Source organism: Neodiprion lecontei, chromosome 3 (assembly GCF_021901455.1).
Source record: "Neodiprion lecontei isolate iyNeoLeco1 chromosome 3, iyNeoLeco1.1, whole genome shotgun sequence".
Lineage (NCBI taxonomy): Eukaryota > Metazoa > Arthropoda > Insecta > Hymenoptera > Diprionidae > Neodiprion > Neodiprion lecontei.
The window spans coordinates 27,777,880-27,797,772 of NC_060262.1; the positions used below are offsets into that span (position 1 = coordinate 27,777,880).

The following is a 19,893-nucleotide window of genomic DNA, read 5'->3' on the forward strand; positions in this document are numbered from 1 at the left end:
TATGTATATACATATATATATATGTATATATATATATGTATATATAATTATTTATTAGTATTAATACAGCTGTCAAGAAATGCTGCATAATTTTATACAAGTTGAAATCATTAGAAAAATTTCACTTCAAAATTCGTGTAGGTACCAATTTATCAATGTTTCTAAAATTGTTCCCTGTATTTTATAGCTGATAAATATTCGTTCCCCGAAACATTAATATCTGTTAATAATTTTTTTTTATGTACAGTACTGACTCACTTTGTCTTTGAAGATGCTTATTCTTTGGCTACTCATAATCTTGAGTTCATAATTAAACTCTTTGCCGATATAATTAGTGCCCACGATCTGTACAACTCCAAACAAATCACCATTGTCGTCTATCTTGATGTGCATGAAGAATAATCCCATCTCCGCAACTCGAATAGCCAAGTCATACTTTACATTTTTATAATACTCCATTTCCCATACTTGCTGATACATGTTTTCAGAAGTGCAGTTAGACTTCATAGAGAATATGAAAAAAGTTCAAATTGAATGATTACTAATTCTTATGTCTAATTTAATATATTATTTCTCAACATTACATAAGTATTTTATAATTAAGAAAACTAGAAAAATATTTTCCAGATCTTGGTTAAAAAGACCTATGACAATCGGTAATGCATATTCAAATCCGTAGCACATATTTTTTACTTAAAATTTCATTGATTTTCAACATTCAAATTGTAAAACTATTGTGGCATCTCATTGTCTAACTTAAGCAAAAATTGCAACTGGAACAAGTAAGACACACTGTTATCGGTTATCACCTCATGAAATTTATTTTTGTGATAAAAACGAATGTGTGGAATCATTCGACCATGTGGCAATGTTTCTACACAGGTTCCGATGCGACATGGAAACTTTCCCTTGGGAGCTTCGGGAGGAGCTCGCTTGGTTATCTTGGATCCATTTTTTGCAATTACCACATTAGTTTCAGTTTGTGATCCTACACTGTTTCGACCTCTGTTGTTGAGGCTATGCATTGGATGTAGCAATGAAAGCTGCAAAATTAAGGAAACAAGTTTGAAGTCATTAGTTCGTTAATCGATTATGATAAATTTCATTAGACTTCGAATAGTTCAGTTTTATATCAAGCGCAAGGTAGTACAGAAGTCAATTTTGATTTGGTTTGTGCATGACAGCAGCATTATAAATAGTATAATCAAATACCACTTATAGACCGTTACCTTTATGTCATCAAGTTTTATTGATAATTCTTCAGCAAGATAGCTTCTGGCATTTGAGAATCTACATTTGCACAAAGGACATTCCGTTATTAAGTCTTTGCAGACGTTGCAAATATGATGTCCGCGTTCACATTGTTTAACTGGAGACTCGGGTCGTTCAAAACAAACAGGACATTGAAGTAGCTCCTCTAAATCTTCACACCACTGAAGAACAATAAACGTTACTGGTAATATGAGAATTTATAATGAAAACACGTATTTGTCTCACAATTTGTTCATACTTCTGTACATTTTTCACAACGTACAAGATATAGCTAGTATACGAGCGTTGCTACTATTATTTCATTGTGTCTAGTTGCACTATAGAGTGAACTTACATAGGGTATTCGACATGTGCCAAATGTTGGCATGTCACAAATTTTTCGACAAAAATTGGAGTGTCCAAAGGAGTTTTCAGGTGAAGAGAACTTTTCGGATCATTCCTGAGGGTGAGACATTTGCCACGTAGTTCGTATCTCTGTGCTGTATTATCGTTTGGGATAGTGAAAGATACGATCATTTATCAAAACTCAAGAATAACTATCGACACTCTAATTTTTTGCTAATAATTCGAAACATTCATTTGGTATATCTGAAGTGACCCGTCAAGGTACACTCTGTACTGCGAATAGACAATTCGTTATTATTTTCAACGATGAACCCAAAGAATTATCTACTTTGTTGCGATTTATATTACCGTCCAAACGACGTGAATATCGCACTGTATCAAGTAAGTCTACATAGGTATGTAGCTATTTAATACGGCGTCATAACGTCACATCGTGAAGAAGTTTCAAAAATAGGCAACGGATTTTGAATTGGCTGGTAATGCTAGTATGACGTTTAAAGCCTAACCGATCATAACAAATATATAATTGCAAACTTAGTACCTTTGCTCTCATTTCCTCAACCATGTTGACTCGGTACAAGGATACTAAATTAGAGATGGATGCCTTGATCCCATAAGTGCAATGTTAACGGTCGAGCTCAGTGGTGGGGGTAGATTGAATACTACGTTAGACCGTCGTGGATCCGATAGATGTGGTTCTTGACGGTTTTTCATCATTTTTATCATGATGACTCCATTATAACTAAATTATTCAATGGATTACGTTAAAACAATGTTCTGTTATGATGTAAACTTTTGCTAGTGCCATATGTTTCGAGTAAATGTACTCGTGACAACAGTGATTCGAAGTTAACCGTACACATTTTCTAGTAGCAGCAGCGATGACCACCAGGGCTTTCGTAATTCGAATTACCTTGAAGGAGAAACAGCAAGCGACGCAATGGTCTTATCATTTTTTTTCCCGGATATGTGAAAAGGATTAAATCTAATCTTTTGATGTGACCACGACGTGATCACGATGTGAGGTAACTGTGGACATGGTGTAAACTGTCAATGGTATGAAGGAACGGTTTTTCAGTAATTTTTTTATTCTATAATATTTATTTCTCAAATGCAGGTATGCAGAAGTAATATTAAATCATTATATACTAATCTTGAATACTATTGTCTAGACATAAATGTGTTATTGACTTACTTTTTACCACAAAAGTTTCGTACTGATTTGAGATTCGCCTACAACCTGGAAAATAATATGGTCCGACTCCAATTTCATTCATTAATGACGCTGTGATACATGCATTTTTTACTGAATTTGACCAGAGGTAGATTTAGTAAGTTAAATACAGTATTTCCTCCGAATATGGCCCTTCTGAATAGAGCTACTTCGCGTAATCTTTGCTCGAGCGCTTTCGTCACTATATATTTCTGTTAATGAGTGTTTAGATATTTACATATGTAAAGAGACACGCAGTCCTATTCAGAGGTAAAGCCAGCTGAGTCAAGTCATGGCTCGACATATTGGTAGGGGAAGTAACTTCTAAGAATCATATTCCCCTCACCGCCTTCGAGCGGCCTTATTTGGAAGTAATACTGTAAGTCAAAATTATATCTATTTCTTAAATTAAGTTAGATATCGAGTTCTAGAAACGAGACCATTTTTTGGGGCATGCTTCCACGTCGTTTACAATATGACGATAACTTGTCCATAAATTCTGTGAATTTAAGCACACTGTTCCACCCCCTCGCTCCAATTGTGAACTCTGAAATGTAAATAATTTTATTAAAACGAAGTATCGTTTATCACGTATTGTAACGGCAGAAAAATAAAAATTATCACGAGGTGGCACTTTCCTCGTCCAAGATATAAAAGGAAAAGAAGTTCAGTGACAAGTGTGAGAACCTGAAAATATGAGTTTAGAATACTCACAGCTCTGTTAATGTCACCTATGCATACCCAATTGTGATTTTTGTTAGCACTATTAGATACAGCCCATTTTGAATGATCCTGTAATGATGTAAACATCACATTTGCCTCGGGAAAATTAATGGACTTGATGTTCATCACTCTGCAATAATCGACAACAATATTGTACTGCAAGTTTGTAAGATAAATATGTTTATGAACTGTGCGTATCTAATAGGTATGTGCCAAAACTTACTTTGTACCACTACAATCTGATGGCAATATGCCAGGACCATGTACCCATGTCTCAGCCAAAAGATCTGCTCCAAGTTGCGGTGCAACAAATTCATCATACAGGTCTGCAATTACATATAAAATTAAAATTGTGAAGATTAACTACATGGTACTGTTTATATATATATATATATATATATATATATATATATATATATATATATATATATAACTTATATAACTTATATATATATATATATACTATTATATATATTTATACTTATATATATATAATAATATAATATATATATATATAAGTATAAATATATGTATATAAGTATAAAAATCCAAAGACAGTAAGTATTCAAGCTATTGAACGATTCAAGGAATGCCATTGAAAGCCTGGTTATTAGGTTTCATATTAATAATAAGAAGTTGTTCATATCATAATTAGTAAATCGTTTTGTTTTGTTGTAAAACAGAAGCAGAACCGGAGTAATTTTAATTGTTCTTTGATCATTCGCAGCCACTAATTGTATTTAGAATTAACATTTCCACCATACATTGCTAACAATTTTCGTCAAAAAAGCATTGTCGAAGTAAAGCCTAATCTGCAATTCCTACGGAAAAGAAACATTGAAGCTGAGAATAAAACATTCTTTACCCTTTTCCCACTTGTCACTTTTGGCAAATGATATAAATTCAGTTCCACTCAAAGACTGAATTGATGTTTTATGGTTGTACGGAGCATTTTTGATGCGAATCCTGTTAGCTGCTTTTGTCAGAACCGGGTACTGCTGAGTAAGGTCTTCTGGCAAATTATTCTTGTATGTAATAATTTCATTGTACATTAATTGCATGCCTATAAGATCAAACTGATCTTTATCTACAGAAATGCACAAGAAGCTCTGTCCATACAGTTGTCCAGTTTTAGGATAGCTGTAACCTGCATCTGAAAGTGATTTTACATCCACAGATCTTTCTTTGCGAGCTCTTAGTGGAGGATCAGTGCTATGATCGGGTGCTGGAGGATATCGAGGCACACTGTGAATCAACCAGAAACCTTGGTGGGTGTCTGCTATCACTACACCTTTGGAATGCCCATACTTTACCGTAGCAGTCTTATTGGGCGCGTGGTCGTTATATAAAGTCCAAAGAATTGAGTTGTTCTAATGATTATAAAATAAATGTTAATTTTAACTTTTTCAACCCATTTTAAGGTATTTCTGCAATTTGCAGAGATCAAATGGCTTACTAATTCTTTTTCATATAATATGTTCTAAATTAATATTGCATATAATGTTGTGTATAATTTTGGCACCAATTTCAACATTCGTGAGGGAACAATATTTTATTAGTTATAATGATATTTTAAATGATAATGCAAATACTTACTTGGTGATACAAAGGTTCTAAAGTTCGGCCGGGAATCGAGGATTCTAAACCAATCGATTTTTTGGATAATTTCCACCCATCGATTATCGTATTACTTGTCATGTAAACATATGCCAGACCTTTCCTTATTAAATCGTTGCTACTTTGCGATATTTTGGGAAGTTTGTACATAACAAACCTGAAATATTGTACACCATATGTGAAGCATAAGATTTATAAAACAAATCAACGTCATATAAAAGTTATACCCTTAAAAGTAAAAGTGTTCATTCTGCGAATAGAGATGTATTTTAATTAATTTGTACTTGATCATTGATAGTTGAAATCTAGTTTTGGATAGGTCCTCAGCATCAACTGAAAACCATGTTTTCCATTGAAATGCTGTTCTTTAAGCACCCGCAAATGAAAAAATTGTCTTAGTAATTTGATCGAAATATTAGAAATTTTTATCTATAAGAGTTTCATATTTTCAAAGTGGGATATCCATGAAATTGCGGGTACCGCTCAAACGCATGGATCGATGGCGAATTCCACTCACAGGAAACGTGCGTACTAATAATGAGTCCATCTCATATCTTTCTTGTTAGTTTTCTTCTGTGTACATTGATTAAAAACTAGGAAATATGCGCTAAGTGAGCACGTTTTTTGCAAGTTGAATTACGTCACTTATATCCGCATCACTTTACTTCGCTTAGGAGTTACCCGAAAACCGATTAAATATGCGGAAAGATAGAACAATTTTACACAGAAAACGCGTTGTGTCATTTTTTTCACATGCAGTGCTGAAAAATAGGGCAAAATTTTCTAGAAATATTAATCAACGTGTTTCGCGTAAACCAAAAAGTAAAAGGTGAGGCTGAGAAATTTCAAATTTGAAAATATTTTCGATACTTGATCGTTTACTTATGACGAATTCGATTTACAGCCAAAGTGCGCACTAATTATGAGTGCGGTTTTCATTAGTTTTCTAGCCTTTTCAGTGCTTGAAAACCAGGAAATCTGCACTCGGTGCGCACTTTTATGACAATTGACACAATTACTCAATAAAATTAGCCCACCTTAAATTAAATTTAACCAGTCATACCGCTTTGTCTCTAAGTTCTACAGCTGAACATTACTAACGAAGTTTAAAAAAAAAATGTTCGTACGCAAGTATATGGCGATAGAATATGATGCATATGCGTTAAACGCCGAGAGAAATAGATTATAGATTTTATGATAAAGTATGTATCATACAATTGGCTTCTGACTCCGAGAGTGAACAACGAATCAAGCACAAAGCAAACGAGATATGGCAAGTCACTTACCAGTCCACTGGCAGATTTCTTTCATCCTTACATTGCAACTGCGTGTTTACTCCGATTAAAAGTTTACTGACAATAAAAACGAAGAACACGACACACGTTCGCATCAACATATCGATGTCTAACGTTTCCGACGAAACGATTTTGGTGCTATACTTACGGCAGTTATCCACTGGAACTGCCCGTTCGGTTACTGAAAGACACTGCCAACCACCGTTGTATATTAACGCGTGGTCGTTAGAAGCTTATGTGCGACCCTGTCTGAAAAGTTACAGGAAATTGTGGTATATGTGAAAATGAGGACGACGATAGCGCGATCTATGTATAATACACGGTCTGATATCATCCTAACTAATTAGGCATTATAAGCTAATTTTGAGAGTGAAAATATTTTGTTTTGCGATCTGGTAATAATTACTAGGCGAAGACAAATGGATAAAGATGTGAAGAACAATAAGTAATTACAAAACGATCATATATGATGAAGGCTTGAAGGAACGCATACCCAATTATTCAAAGGTGCAAGCTTTACAAAATATGGGGACAACTTCGACAGTTTACCGAAATATTTTCAATACAGAATGATTTTTGCATCGTGACATTTAAACCAGCAAAGCCGAGGGTAAAGCACACTCTATACGAGAATCGGAAATGAATTTGCGATGTTACAGCGTTTTATCTGCAATAAAAATTTTGTGCTTTCTCATTTTTATTAGACATTTATCATTACTTTTTTTTTTTAACTAAATATATCTTAATGCTAAAAAACATCCGGTTACATACGACCTTTTGCCTTTAGTTTTTCAAATTGCTTATTTGAATTATGTATCTATGTTGTTCTCAAGTTTGATTATTTTAACAAATTTGGTGTAGTAATAAAAAATTATACGACCTTTTGTCATCAAAATATTTATGTTTGCCGCTCACGACCTCATTCCATTAGACACATGAGATATACATATTATAATATCTCAAAACACTAGTCGCGTCACTCTAGTCGATAGGCCATCGTTTTAATCGCTAATGGTTGTATCTTTGAATTTATCGCTGATATTATGTCGGTCTCGTAACGTAGTCTGGTCTACGGTTAAATCGAATCCACTACGTGTAATAAAATGTATAGATATTTTTGACTCAACTGTATAATAAAATGAATGCTGTCTCGATTAAATTACTGTACGAAATAAAATTCTTCGAAGGACAAAGAGACAAACTTAATCGACGAACCGGTAACGTGACAAGGAAACGAGACGACTGGCAAGTGTCAGTATCAGTGGTACATGAAGAATTACGACTTCAGTCCATTCTCAAATGGCGTTGGCAACACAGGAATTTTCATTGCCTGGGTGCGGTAATTCCACTCTGAATAGCTCGAGATCGTTACTGCGTATATATTTTACAGTATGAAAATTCATACAGCATCGAGTAAATCGAATAAACAGATATCAATTGTCAAACTAATCTATTATGTTATGGTTAGAGTAATTGAAATTCCCAAATCCATAGTTGGTTGAACCTAAGGCTATGGATATATACACACAAGAACATTGCCATTGTTGCAAGTAACGACAAATTCTGCCTGAGGTACGCCATGGACGTTCAGATAGGCTTCTACGCGTTTGTCACGAAGTAATACTTTCGTGTTGTTTGTGCACCGAGCTGAAGCTGTCATTAGAAAAAGAGAGCAACATGTACATGTAATTGCATGAGGATCACCTCAAAGAATAAATCGCAACTATTATCCGTAAAGAAATTGGCCCACTTTCACAAGCCGAGTTTGATATCCCTGATTTTATTTTCAGGCCGGTATTCTTCAATAGAATGTGTTGATGAATAACTAAGAAATAAAAGTCTCTTAAATTCTTCTTTCATTGCAGCTGAATCTCAGTAGAGCAGGCGTTGACTGAAGAATATAAAGACAGTTGCCCTAATGGGCTTTGGTGTGACAAACGAAAATTGTCGTGCGCTTGCGCTTCCTGAGATGTTCCAACCACAGTGGTTCCAACATATATATCAGTGGTTCCAACGGTAGAGTTGAGAACTTATTGCAGAACATCAGAGTGGTACTTACCGACTTGTCGGCGATACGAGAAATTAATAATCAAAATAAATTTGTTCCAAAATTCGTAATAAAACAGTGATTTAATTAAAGTATAGGTACCCGAGAGAAGAATGTATAAATAGATCATAAATAATAATAGATCAGATGTAATAATGATGCAGAGACCAAAAAGTATATATGTATAATGTATATGCGGTCCATGTAAGATATTAATAAGTATGTATATGATCCATTTACGATTAATATGTGATGCATACTATAAATTTTATAATTTTCCATGAGATAAACTAGATTACCTACAATAATACCGCTATAATATGGAAATAGAAGAATTATTCATTTCGAAATGGGATTCTATTAGACAAGCGCTCGATGTATTCCATAACATTAATATTCATAATTATTCCAACAACTTTTCATTTGCTCTCTCGATCTTGAAGTTTCGTAGGCATAGAATCGAAACGCTGATTTAGCTAGTCGCAAGTGAAGTATTTCCGTTGGGTAGAGAAGACGAATTGTTTTTCGAAAAGTGTTCGTATGGAAAAAAATTCAAAGTAACTGTATTACATCACGGATGCGCTAATTTTGATCGAGATGAAATGGATGTTCCGTATATGAGACAGTCTTTAACACAATGTCCTGATTTAAAGACCTAAAAAGGTGATCATCGGCTATTAATTTTTTTTATGGGGAGAGAAAGAACGAAGATTCTTAAAACTTCGAGTATATGTTAACTCACATTTGCAAGGTACGAGCAAAAATTTTTATCATCCAACTGTTGCAGAACGGCAGCGTTATTAGCTGACCCGTTAACTGGAGAATACATCTTTAGTAGACGGCTGACCATCGAAGGGCTTAGCCGCTTGAGTCTGGAATCGGCAGGAAAGATAAAGTGCGTATTTCTTGTCTGAAATGTAAAAACTAAAATCATTATACATTATATCATATCATCATACATCATACATCATACATAGTATTAAAGTTCGAAACCAAAGTTCGGATGTTCAGAAAGTGACGTCACCCAAAATTTTTTTTCTCTTGACGTCATCGATCTATAGTAATCAGCTAGCCAAATTCCTCAGTCTGGAAACAACCGCGCACTAGAGCGGACGGATGAGAGTCGAGCTCCGCAAATTTCGAGTACCGGGTTCTCAACCTCCCGGATCCCGCGCTTCGGGTCCGCTACCTGGTGAAACTCGATCGCCAGGACAAGCGCTTCGTAGTTCCTACGCTCTAGGTCCGCTACCTGGTGAAACTCGATCTCCAGGACGAACGCTCCCTAGTTTTGGCTGTCGAGGTCCTTGACCTGATGACGTTTAACTTTCCGGACTAATTTTCAAGTTTACAAATTTGATTATTGAAACATCATGTTTTGTCCTATCAAACCAATATGCATGCTTCAGATAACATTGTGAATCGGAAAAAAAAACCGAACGACCAGGATCAACAAATTGCAATTGGTGAGTGGTTGGCATTGTATACATAGGAATACGTGACAATAACGTCGTACAATTAGAGCTAAAATTGCTGTGTGTGGTGTGTCAAATCAGTTAGCACTTAGCTGATTGTTCTGTGATATTTTTAGACGAAATTTATTGTCTTAAAATCACAATACGTTATACTTACGTGCATGTGTAAACGTGATTTGTAGCATTATATAGACAAAATCTTACGGGCAGATTCGGTTTGCGCCACATGCACAAAGACAGTGTTTATTCTGTATACTGTGAAGCAAATACCAGAATTTTTTCCAATATACCTAACATACCTAACATAAGTAGAAACATACCTAAGAAGTAAAGACGCCTAACTCTGACTATAAGCCAACCCACTTGCTTTCGAAACTGTGTGACACGCTCATCACGCCGCAGGGTAAAAATAAATCTAATTGTATTATTAAGCAATCACTAGAGATAAGGGTTAAGCTCACCAGTCAGATCATTATGTACCAAGTAGCAATAATCGAATAAGGGAAAGATTAGTGCAGTAATAAGTTTAGCCCTAAGTTTGCGCGATAGCGCATTTCGATGATGTTTGAGCCACGATACAGGGAGAAATTAACTTTTTTGGAAATTTGCATAACCTCGAACCTCGTGAACATAAGGAAGCACTGTACCATTAACCGAGATAGGGGGCAGATCCTCCAGATCGATACGATTCAGATGCGTGCCACTCCCCGTAACAAAAACCTTGGACTTATTAAGATTGTGCTTGAGGCAGTTTTCAGCCGCATAATCGGCTATGACGCCAACATCGTGTGCGATCATGGCTTAACCTTCTCCTAAATCAGATGGGTGGCAGGTTAGATAAATTTTAGTATCATCAGCAAAAATAATTCGCTTCGAATGAGCAAGCTTAGCGCCGATATCATTGATGAATAATGAGAATAGCAGAGGCCCAAGAACGGACCCCTGGGGAAGGTGGTCGAAGGTGGAAGGAGGTGGTAGGAGTTGGTAGGGGGTGGTTGGAGGTGTTAGGAAGTAGTTGGGGGTGGTTGGCGGTGGACGCGGTTACGCGTCTTTTCGCGGGGATAATTGAGTTGATCGACATTTCTAAGTGGACATCAGGTACTCACTCTGTACCGACTCAATCTCAAGCTTCCATACGGACACTACTTTGGCTGCTACGAATGTCGGTGCGAGCCCGTTAGGTAGAGTCGATAGAGAGACCCTCCTACGCTCCCAGGCCCACCTGCGGCCACTTGCCCGCCGAAAATTGGTCACAAAAATTTACACAGGGGTATCCGTCTTTATGTTCTTCAGTTAACGTCTGTGTGTTTGATGATGGTTTGATGCGGGACCCCGTCATCTTTCATCTTTGGATGCCTATGGCGGGAACGTCGTTCGGTTTTGCAATCAGCGTCACAGACAATTTGTAGGTTATGTTCAGCGCTGGTTAGCACAACGACGCATCAAACGTGCACGTGCTATTTCAAAACGTCTAGATATCGTTTGGATGGTTGCAAATAAATAATAAACTTGTAAGTACTCAGAAATGAACGACTTTCCATGAATATGTGGAAACAGTGTACACATTTGGGTGAATCATCGACTCAACTCTGAATATTCTGTTTGGTTAAAAATATGATTATAACCTCCAAATAATAATTTTCAGTATTTCGTTAATTTTTCCGCAATAAAAAATGGTACGACACAACAATCAACTACCGGACAATCTTCCTCAACTGCAAAATTTAATCAAGCGTGATCCGGAGTCATACAAAGACGAGGTAAGCTGGTATATAATATTTTGCATTGAAATAAATATATTATGCATAATGGTCTGAGATAACAATGAATGCTTGATAATCTAGTTCTTGCAACAACACCGTCATTACAAATCAACTTTGGAAGTCTTCCGACTGACGCCTGATACATTCAACAAAAGTCTCGATGAATTGGTGATTTTTCTTGCACAGGTAAGGCTGATGTTTATAGCAATCTCTACTGTAAGTCCGTCCTGTTCGCATTTTTACTACTTAAACTAGAACTTAGCTTTACACTTTAATGCTTATAAATTTATAATAAATAGTAACTATTCTCATAAGCAAAGCTTTATTAACAGCAATTATGCAGAACCACTTCTTATTACACAAAAAGACATTATTGCCCTAGACTAGTGCAATTTTCATTTGCGATAGGTGGTGTTAGGTACAACAGAACGATGTTGTTTCGAATTGGCTACATTGTAAACAGCCAGAGTCTGCACTTTATTTCTCTTAAGCAGCGGTCTGATTTTTCGATGTAACTTGACAGAACACGTTTAATTTCAATCAGAAGGATATCATTTTTTCAATTGGCATAATTATTCTCAACACCACGAAAGATAATAAACAGAATCTATTGTTATTTTCTTTCAGGTCTGAGCAGCGTTTTGTCAAGTTGCATTGGGATCAGCAGTGTTGTATTTTGAGTTGATAAAGCATAAAGACTGTTGCCGAAAGCTTTAATAGATAGTTGGAGAGTATAATTTGTACTCTTTCAATTGTTTAATAAGTGTGCTTGGACTATTAATATTAACAATGAAGAAAACTATGGAAAAATGCCTGAAATCTCTCGGACAGAAAATAATATGCAGAGACAATCTTATAAAATGCTTGTTTTCTCTAATTGGTTTTTCAGATGAGGAAATGGTGCAAAGCATTTTTGTATATGGCCATACAGCAAGTGGCAAGTCTCTGGTTATTGAATCTCTGTTGGCTTACCTTAAATATAATGTTTGCATCATCAACTGCGTTGAATGTTACAGCAGTAAACTCATCTATGAACACATTTTAAATGACTTGTCTATGCATGAAATGAATTCGAAAAATAATTTCACAGTTTACCAGAAATGCGATAACATGATGGACTTTATTACTTACCTACAAATTGCAGTACAAAACGATAAGCGTCGTATAGTTATTGTGTTTGACAAATGTGATCGGCTGCGCGATATGGATGTGAATTTATTGCCTGCACTTGTGAGGCTGCGAGAACTGACTGGTTTGGATCTTTGCACAATCTTTGTCAGTGACATTGTTTGGGAAAAGTATTACTCAAAAAATGGTTTATTGAATCCTATTAAAATTCACTTTCCACAGTACACACGGGAGGACATGTTGAAAGTATTATTTTTATACAAGCCTAAGGATTACGAGGATGGATTTTACGTGAATTACTTAAATTTATTTTTATCTGTGTTTCTTAGATGTTGTAGAGATTGTAATGAGCTACGGTACATGGCTAAAATAAATTTTGATAAATATGTTGAACCTGTTGAATCGGGTAAAATTGATAAGAATGATGTACGCTCTTTGTGGCGGAATATATCTGGAATTTTAAAATCAAATTTAGAAGTTGTTTATCTCAGAGTGTCTACTGATGATTCTGAGCAACGTACTAAATTGTGTCAAGAGATTGAATCTACAACGAAATTGGCTTTGAGCTTTGAACTGCCGTTCTATGCAAAGTACATGCTCATAGCTGCTTACTTGGCTTCTTATAATCCAGCCAAAGATGACAAACGCTTATTTGTCAAACGTAGTAGTAAAAAGAAAAGGCGAAACACTGTGACTAAAAAACCTGCCAAACTTAACACACAGTTAGGGCCAAAGGCATTTACTTTGGACAGAATGCTCGCGATATTCTACGCGATTCTTGACGAAAAAGTAGGATTGACTGCCAATCTATTGGCACAAATACCCACCATGTGTCAGTTAAGACTATTGAGCATAGTAGGTGATAATAATTTAGATGGTCCCAAATATAAGTGTTGCGTCAGCTATGATTTCATCGTTATCATTTCTAAGACAGTTGGGTTCAATGTTAGGAATTATTTGTATGATTTCATTTAATGTATGTATTTAATGTGGACTTGCCAGTTTTCATGTTTCTTTTAACTATTTTCTATGGTTAGTGGGAACATAATATTGCTGTTAAGAATATTTATTTCCATTCAATTATTTCTTTAGTTGTATTACTGTAGTAGTATCTTTTGTATTTTTTTTTTGCTATAAATAAATGTGAAATAAGATAAAGACAAAATCCTTGGAACACTTAGTTAATGATCTGACCGTTCAAGCTAGAGTATCCAAAGTATGTAACTTCAGTTCATTACTCAAAACTCATTCATTCAGAATTCGTCGTATTATGTTTGCCTTGTTTCTATCATTGTAGGTAGCTCATTGCTATTCAGAAGAGTTGACAACTTTTCCTCAAGAGCTTGTGGATATTCTGCAAACACAAAACACTGTTCTGGACACTGGAATGAGAATGGTGACCAAAGAGTATTGATGTTTGGTGTACAGGTGTGGAAGATTGCAAATTAACGCATTTCATTTTACAGACGTTCTGCAGGGCACTAATATTACTTCGAAATAAAGGACTTCTGGAGCCAACTGCACTCTTGAGCTTGTTTTTTCAGCTACTGAGATGTCAGGATAAAGCTTTAAGACAATTCCTCGAAAACCACATTATAACAGATATCAAGAATGTTAATTCCAAGCACAAGAATGCAAAAATTAATACTACGTTGCAAAATTTCATGTTCACCATGTTGAAAGACAGCAATGCACGAGCTGCAAAAATGTCTATAGATATAATGATTGAACTGTATAAAAAAAATGTCTGGAATGATGCTAAAACTGTAAATGTCATTTCAACTGGATGCTTTTCCAAAGTAACCAAAGTCATGGTCGCTAGCCTCAAGTTCTTCTTAGGATCTGATCCAAGTGAAGCTAATAGCGACGACAGCGACAGTGATGATGAACCAAATGTAAAAGAAGTAATAATGGCTAATAAAGTCAATAAGAAATCAAAGAAGAGAGAAAAGCAGCTGAAAAAAGTGAAACAGCTGTATGTGGTATGTTGCATTTGTATGTTTAAAAACGAAATACTGGATCAGCTTGTAAACTGGCTCGTATTTATTTTAACGTAATCAAAACAGATGACGAATACCAGATTTTCAATATTAATCTGTCACGGATAGATCACAGTATTTTGATATATTTATATGCTCTTATAGAAATCGAAAAAGAAGAAGTCACAAGCACCGCAGTTCAACTTTTCAGCGCTACATTTAATTCATGACCCACAAGGCTTTGCAGAAAAGTTATTCAAGCAGATGGAAAAAAATAATGACAGATTTGAAGTGAAGCTAATGACCTTAGATGTCATATCCAGACTCATAGGCTTGCACAGTTTATTCTTGTTCAACTATTATCCATATTTGCAGAGATTTTTACAGCCGCATCAGAGAGGTAATACAAATTTTACGCACTAATTCAATATAAGTTTAGAATATTTTATGTGATACGTGTTTATGTAATAATTTCTTGAAAACAATATTATTGCAGAGGTAACAAAACTACTGCAATTTGTTGCACAAGCATCTCATGACTTAGTGCCTCCAGATGTGCTAGAACCAGTTGTAAAGACACTTGTTAATAATTTTGTCACTGAGCGAAATTCTGCAGACGTAATGGCCATTGGGTAATTACTCAATCTCAACTATGAAACTATAATTTAAATGAATTGAAAACTAATAATTGTCTCTGATTTAAATTTTCCTCAAATAAACCATTAATATTTTGCAGATTAAATGCGTGTCGTGAAATATGTTCACGCTGCCCCTTAGTCATGAATGAAGATTTACTGCGAGATTTAACTCAATATAAAAATTATCGCGAGCGAAGTGTCATGATGGCGGCTCGATCTTTAATATCTCTGTTCAGAAATACAATGCCAGATCTACTGCACAAAAAAGATCGAGGCAGACCGACAGAAGCTACAGCTGAATTACATACCTTAAAGTATGGAGAAGTAAATGCCAAAGGATTTGTACCAGGTGCCGAGGTTTTACTTGATAAAAGTCATAGTAACACAATAGAAATAGATAGTGAAAACAGTGAGGTTAGTGCAAAAATGTTTTAACTGACAAAAAATTATACAATCATTGTGATTTCATTTTCGTATTACTTTTGTCTCTCACTTTATTTATTTTTTTTGTAAAGGATGAAAATGAATGGTGTGATGTAAAACATAGCAGTGATGAAGAAAACGGTGGGGAATGGGTAACCGATGATGAGGAAGAAGATGAGGAAGATGGTGATTCAGAAGAAGACAGTGGAGGGAACAGCGAAACAGAGGATGACGAAAGTGGCAGTGAAGATGAGGAAGAGCATGAAGGTGAAACTGAAGATACTAAAATCACAAATGATAAGAAGGATAAGAAGGCTAAAACAGAAGGAGCTGATATCACACCTATAAAATCGAAAATAGATAAGAAGAGAGAAAAATTGGCAAAAAAATCACAGATGAAAGCTGATAAGAGAAAGGAATTAACGGCAGAGAAGAAAGCAAAAGCATCCCAAATTTCGGTAGAACGGCTTCTTGGTGATGAAGATTTTCGAAAAATTGATGCAGAACTTGTTAAACAACAGGTGACTCACTTTAAACGGGGTATCAAACGACCACTTGAAGTGGATCCCAACAAAGGAGAGTTGGTAAAACTGGCAGATATTGAAAACATTTATAAAAAACGTAAACATGATAAGCAATCCAGGATGGAAAGCATAAAGGTTTGTTTAATATTATTACTACATTCAATTGTTCTAACAATGAATAAATTTTATGTTGCTCCGTAACTGTTTATTGCAGAAAGGTCAAGATGGAAGAGAAAAATTCGGCTACAAAGACGGAAGGCAGAATCCACTATGCAGCAAAACAAATCGCGAGAAGAAAAAGACGAAAGCTTTCCAGATGGTCAAGCACAAAGTACTTGGTAAAGTCAAGAGATCGTTTAAAGCTAAACAGATCGCGTTGCGGAATCACTTGATAAAGCAAAAAAGGATGAAATAGTTACATACTTAATATACAGTGTATTACGACAACGAGGTATTTTAATGTCGATAAATAGATCTATTTTTATGCTGAATCAATTCTCTTAGAAACATTTACTACTAACAGTTGGTACGATTGACATAAAAAGTAAACGGTGTATACCGATCAATTTCCTACATCAAAAACGGCGTATAAACTTCACAGATAATTCAATACTAATCAGTAATGTTTCTGGTGATGGTGCAGACGGAAATCCGGAGTGGCGTATCTGAACTGTTACAAACTAAAAGAGAATACATGAGAAATACCGTAATTTCACCGTACCATGTAGGATGGTAATTGTGTTTCAATAATGATTTCTGATTTATTCTGAATATATTGGCTAATTGTAGCAAATTGATATCAACTTAACTTTTAATTTCACTATTTCGGTAATGTCACTCAAGTTTGGAAAAAAACCATCGCGAAGATTGTTTGTAGTGTATTAGCGGTAGAATGATAAAGTGGAAAACAAAATTCAACGATAAAGAAGACGCTGCTTTCAGTACCAACCGAAATGATATTATTTGCAGTATTGAACTGTGAATAGGATTGCCTTGACTTTCTATTTCTTCTATTGAAGCTCTGCCGTTGAAGCAAATAGGAGGTGGCAATGTGATTTGGCTTTTATTGTAATATTGAATAAAAGTCTGTGCACGAGAATAACATCAAAATCCTTCATTGCACCCAAGTAAATATAGATTTTATTCGTTCTTACTTTGCACCTGTCGTAGTACCACCAAACACTGTGTATTTTAAAAACTAAATAAGTTTTTGTGACCCGGTTTCGGCGGGCGAGTGGGCCCAGGTGGGTCTAGGTGCGTACGAGGGTTCTGCTTCATATCGACTCTAACTGACGGGCTCACACCGACATTCGTAGCAGCCAAAGTAGTGTCGGTATGAAAGCTTGAGATTGAGTCGGTAGAAAGTGAGTACCTGAGACTACTTAGAAATGTCGATCAGCTCCATCATCCCCGTGAGAAGGAGCGTAACCGCGTCCACTGCCAACCGCCTCCGTCAACCACCTCCTACCATTACCAATCACCGCCAAACACCTCCTACGTTGACTGTTGAATACATATAATGACAGTTGCCCTAATGGGCTTGAGTGTGACAACCGAAAATCGTCGTGCGTTTGCACTCCGTGAGATGTTCCAGCGGTAGAGTTGAGAATTTGCTGCAGAACATCAGAGAGTTACCGATTTCCACATGATGCTGGCTGCATTCACGTTCCCAGTAACACAATCTTCGCAATGGTAAGCCCAAGCCAGTATTTACAATTAGCCTGTCTACTTATCGACTTGTCGGCGATACAAGAAATTGATAATGAGAATAAATTTCTTCCAAAATTCGTAGCAAAACAGTGATTTAATTAAAGTATAGATACCTACCCGAGAGAAGAATGTATACATCGATCATAAATGACAATAGATCAGATGTAATAATGATGCAGAGACCAAAAAGTATATATGTATATGATCCATTTACGATTAATATGTGATGCATACTATAAATTTTATAATTTTCCAGGAGATAAACTAGATTACCTACAATAATACGACTATAATATGAAAATAGAAGAATTATTCATTTCGAAATGGGATTCTATTCGACACGCGCTCGATGTATAACATTAATGTTCATAATTATTTCAACAACTTTTCATTGGCTCTCTCGATCTTGAATTTTCGTAGGCATAGAATCTAAACGCTGATTTAGCTAGTCGCAGGTGAAGTATTTACGTTGGGTAGAGAAGCAGAATTGTTTTTCGAAAAGCGTTCGTATGGAAAAAAATTCAGAGTAACTGTAATAAGTCGTGGATGCGCTAATTTTGATGAAGATGAAATGGATGCTCCGTATATGAGACAGTATTTAAAGCAGTGTCCTGATTTAAAGACCTGAAAAGGTGATTGTCGGCGATTTTTTTTTTTTTTTATGGGGAGAGAAAGAACGAAACTTCTTAAAACTTCGAGTAAGTATATTTTAACTCACATTTGAACGGTACAAGCAAAAATTTTTATCATCCAACTGTCGCAGAACGGCAGCGTTATTAGCTGACCCGTTAACTGGTGAATACATCTTTAGTCAAAAGCTGACCATCGAAGGGCCTAGCCGCTTGAGTCTGGAATCGGCAGGAAAGATACAGTGCGTATTTCTTGTATGAAATGTAAAAAATAAAATCATACATTATATCATATCATCATACATCATACATAGGTAGTGTTAAAGTTCGAAACCAAAGTTCGGATGTTCAGATGTTCAGAAAGTGACGCCACCTAAATTTTTTTTTCTCTTGACGTCATCGATCTATAGTAATCAGTTAGCCAAATTCCTCAGTCTGGAAACAATCGCGGAGTACAGCGGACGGATGTGAACCGCGCTCCGAAGATTTTGAGTAACGGGATCTGTACTTCCTGGATCCTGCGCTTAAGGTCCGCTACCTGGTGAAACCTAACTTCCAGGACAAGCGCTCCGTGGTTTCTGCGCGCAAAGGCCACTACCTGGTGAATCTGATCTACCAGGAAAAGCGCTTCGTGGTTCGTGCGAAGCAGGTACGCTACCTGGTGAAACTCGAGTTCCGGGACAAGCGCTCCGTAGTTTCTATGCTCCAGGTCCGCTACCTGGTGAAACTTGACTTTCAGGACTAGCACTCCGTGGTTCTTGCGCTGCACGTCCGCTACCTGGTGACACTCGACTTCAGGGACAAGCGCTCCGTGGTTCTGGCTGTCCAAGTCCTTGACCTAGTGACTTTTGACCTTCGGAACTAATTTTCCGTAGTTCTGGTTAAACTTGTCATGTTCATAATAAATTATTTCAATTCATTTTTCACTCAAGCACAAATTCAGTAGATATCAATGCGCTAATGAAATTTCTATAATTTCTTATAATTTTCTCGTAAACTTCTTGGTAAAATGTGTCGATAAAAAAATTATATTAATACTTACACAATGTTTTTGACGTGTTCTAATACTAAAAATATTTATTTGTATTCAAGACATAACCCGAGGTGGTTAGCGG

General features: G+C 36.0%; 3 protein-coding genes across 9 annotated transcripts; 2 read left to right on the forward strand and 1 right to left on the reverse strand.

Annotated features, from left to right (window-relative positions):
- Nucleotides 1-538: 538 nt before the first annotated feature.
- Nucleotides 539-8,363, reverse strand: LOC107222798 (deoxyribonuclease-2-alpha). Of its 5 annotated transcripts, none has more exons than XM_015662308.2 (9): nt 7,346-7,684; nt 6,457-6,714; nt 5,150-5,327; nt 4,419-4,923; nt 3,777-3,879; nt 3,545-3,683; nt 3,271-3,377; nt 2,159-2,857; nt 539-1,043 (listed from the first exon to the last, which is right to left on the reverse strand). In XM_015662308.2, the coding sequence occupies exons 2-8, from the start codon at nt 6,564-6,566 to the stop codon at nt 2,851-2,853; spliced, it is 1,149 nt and encodes a 382-aa protein (XP_015517794.1). In that variant the 5' UTR covers nt 6,567-6,714; nt 7,346-7,684; the 3' UTR covers nt 539-1,043; nt 2,159-2,850. The 5 variants fall into 5 exon arrangements, with proteins under 5 accessions (XP_015517794.1, XP_046591125.1, XP_046591126.1 ...); XM_046735169.1 differs by having other exon boundaries at nt 2,159-2,359; nt 2,477-3,377; XM_046735170.1 differs by lacking the exon at nt 7,346-7,684 and adding an exon at nt 8,170-8,363 and having other exon boundaries at nt 2,159-3,377.
- Nucleotides 8,364-9,837: 1,474 nt separating this feature from the next.
- LOC107222796 (protein SDA1 homolog) lies at nt 9,838-17,538 on the forward strand. 3 transcript variants are annotated; one of them, XM_015662304.2, is made up of 11 exons: nt 9,838-9,975; nt 11,278-11,495; nt 11,630-11,744; nt 11,829-11,933; nt 14,173-14,271; nt 14,342-14,857; nt 15,020-15,254; nt 15,351-15,486; nt 15,591-15,906; nt 16,008-16,574; nt 16,654-17,538. In XM_015662304.2, the coding sequence occupies exons 3-11, from the start codon at nt 11,658-11,660 to the stop codon at nt 16,852-16,854; spliced, it is 2,262 nt and encodes a 753-aa protein (XP_015517790.1). In that variant the 5' UTR covers nt 9,838-9,975; nt 11,278-11,495; nt 11,630-11,657; the 3' UTR covers nt 16,855-17,538. The 3 variants fall into 3 exon arrangements, with proteins under 3 accessions (XP_015517790.1, XP_046591121.1, XP_046591122.1); XM_046735165.1 differs by lacking the exon at nt 9,838-9,975 and adding an exon at nt 11,000-11,165; XM_046735166.1 differs by lacking the exons at nt 9,838-9,975; nt 14,173-14,271 and having other exon boundaries at nt 11,000-11,495.
- LOC124293634 (origin recognition complex subunit 5) lies at nt 11,827-13,931 on the forward strand. Its single transcript, XM_046735167.1, has 2 exons — nt 11,827-11,933; nt 12,375-13,931. The coding sequence occupies exon 2, from the start codon at nt 12,537-12,539 to the stop codon at nt 13,848-13,850; it is 1,314 nt and encodes a 437-aa protein (XP_046591123.1). The 5' UTR covers nt 11,827-11,933; nt 12,375-12,536; the 3' UTR covers nt 13,851-13,931.
- Nucleotides 17,539-19,893: the final 2,355 nt, after the last annotated feature.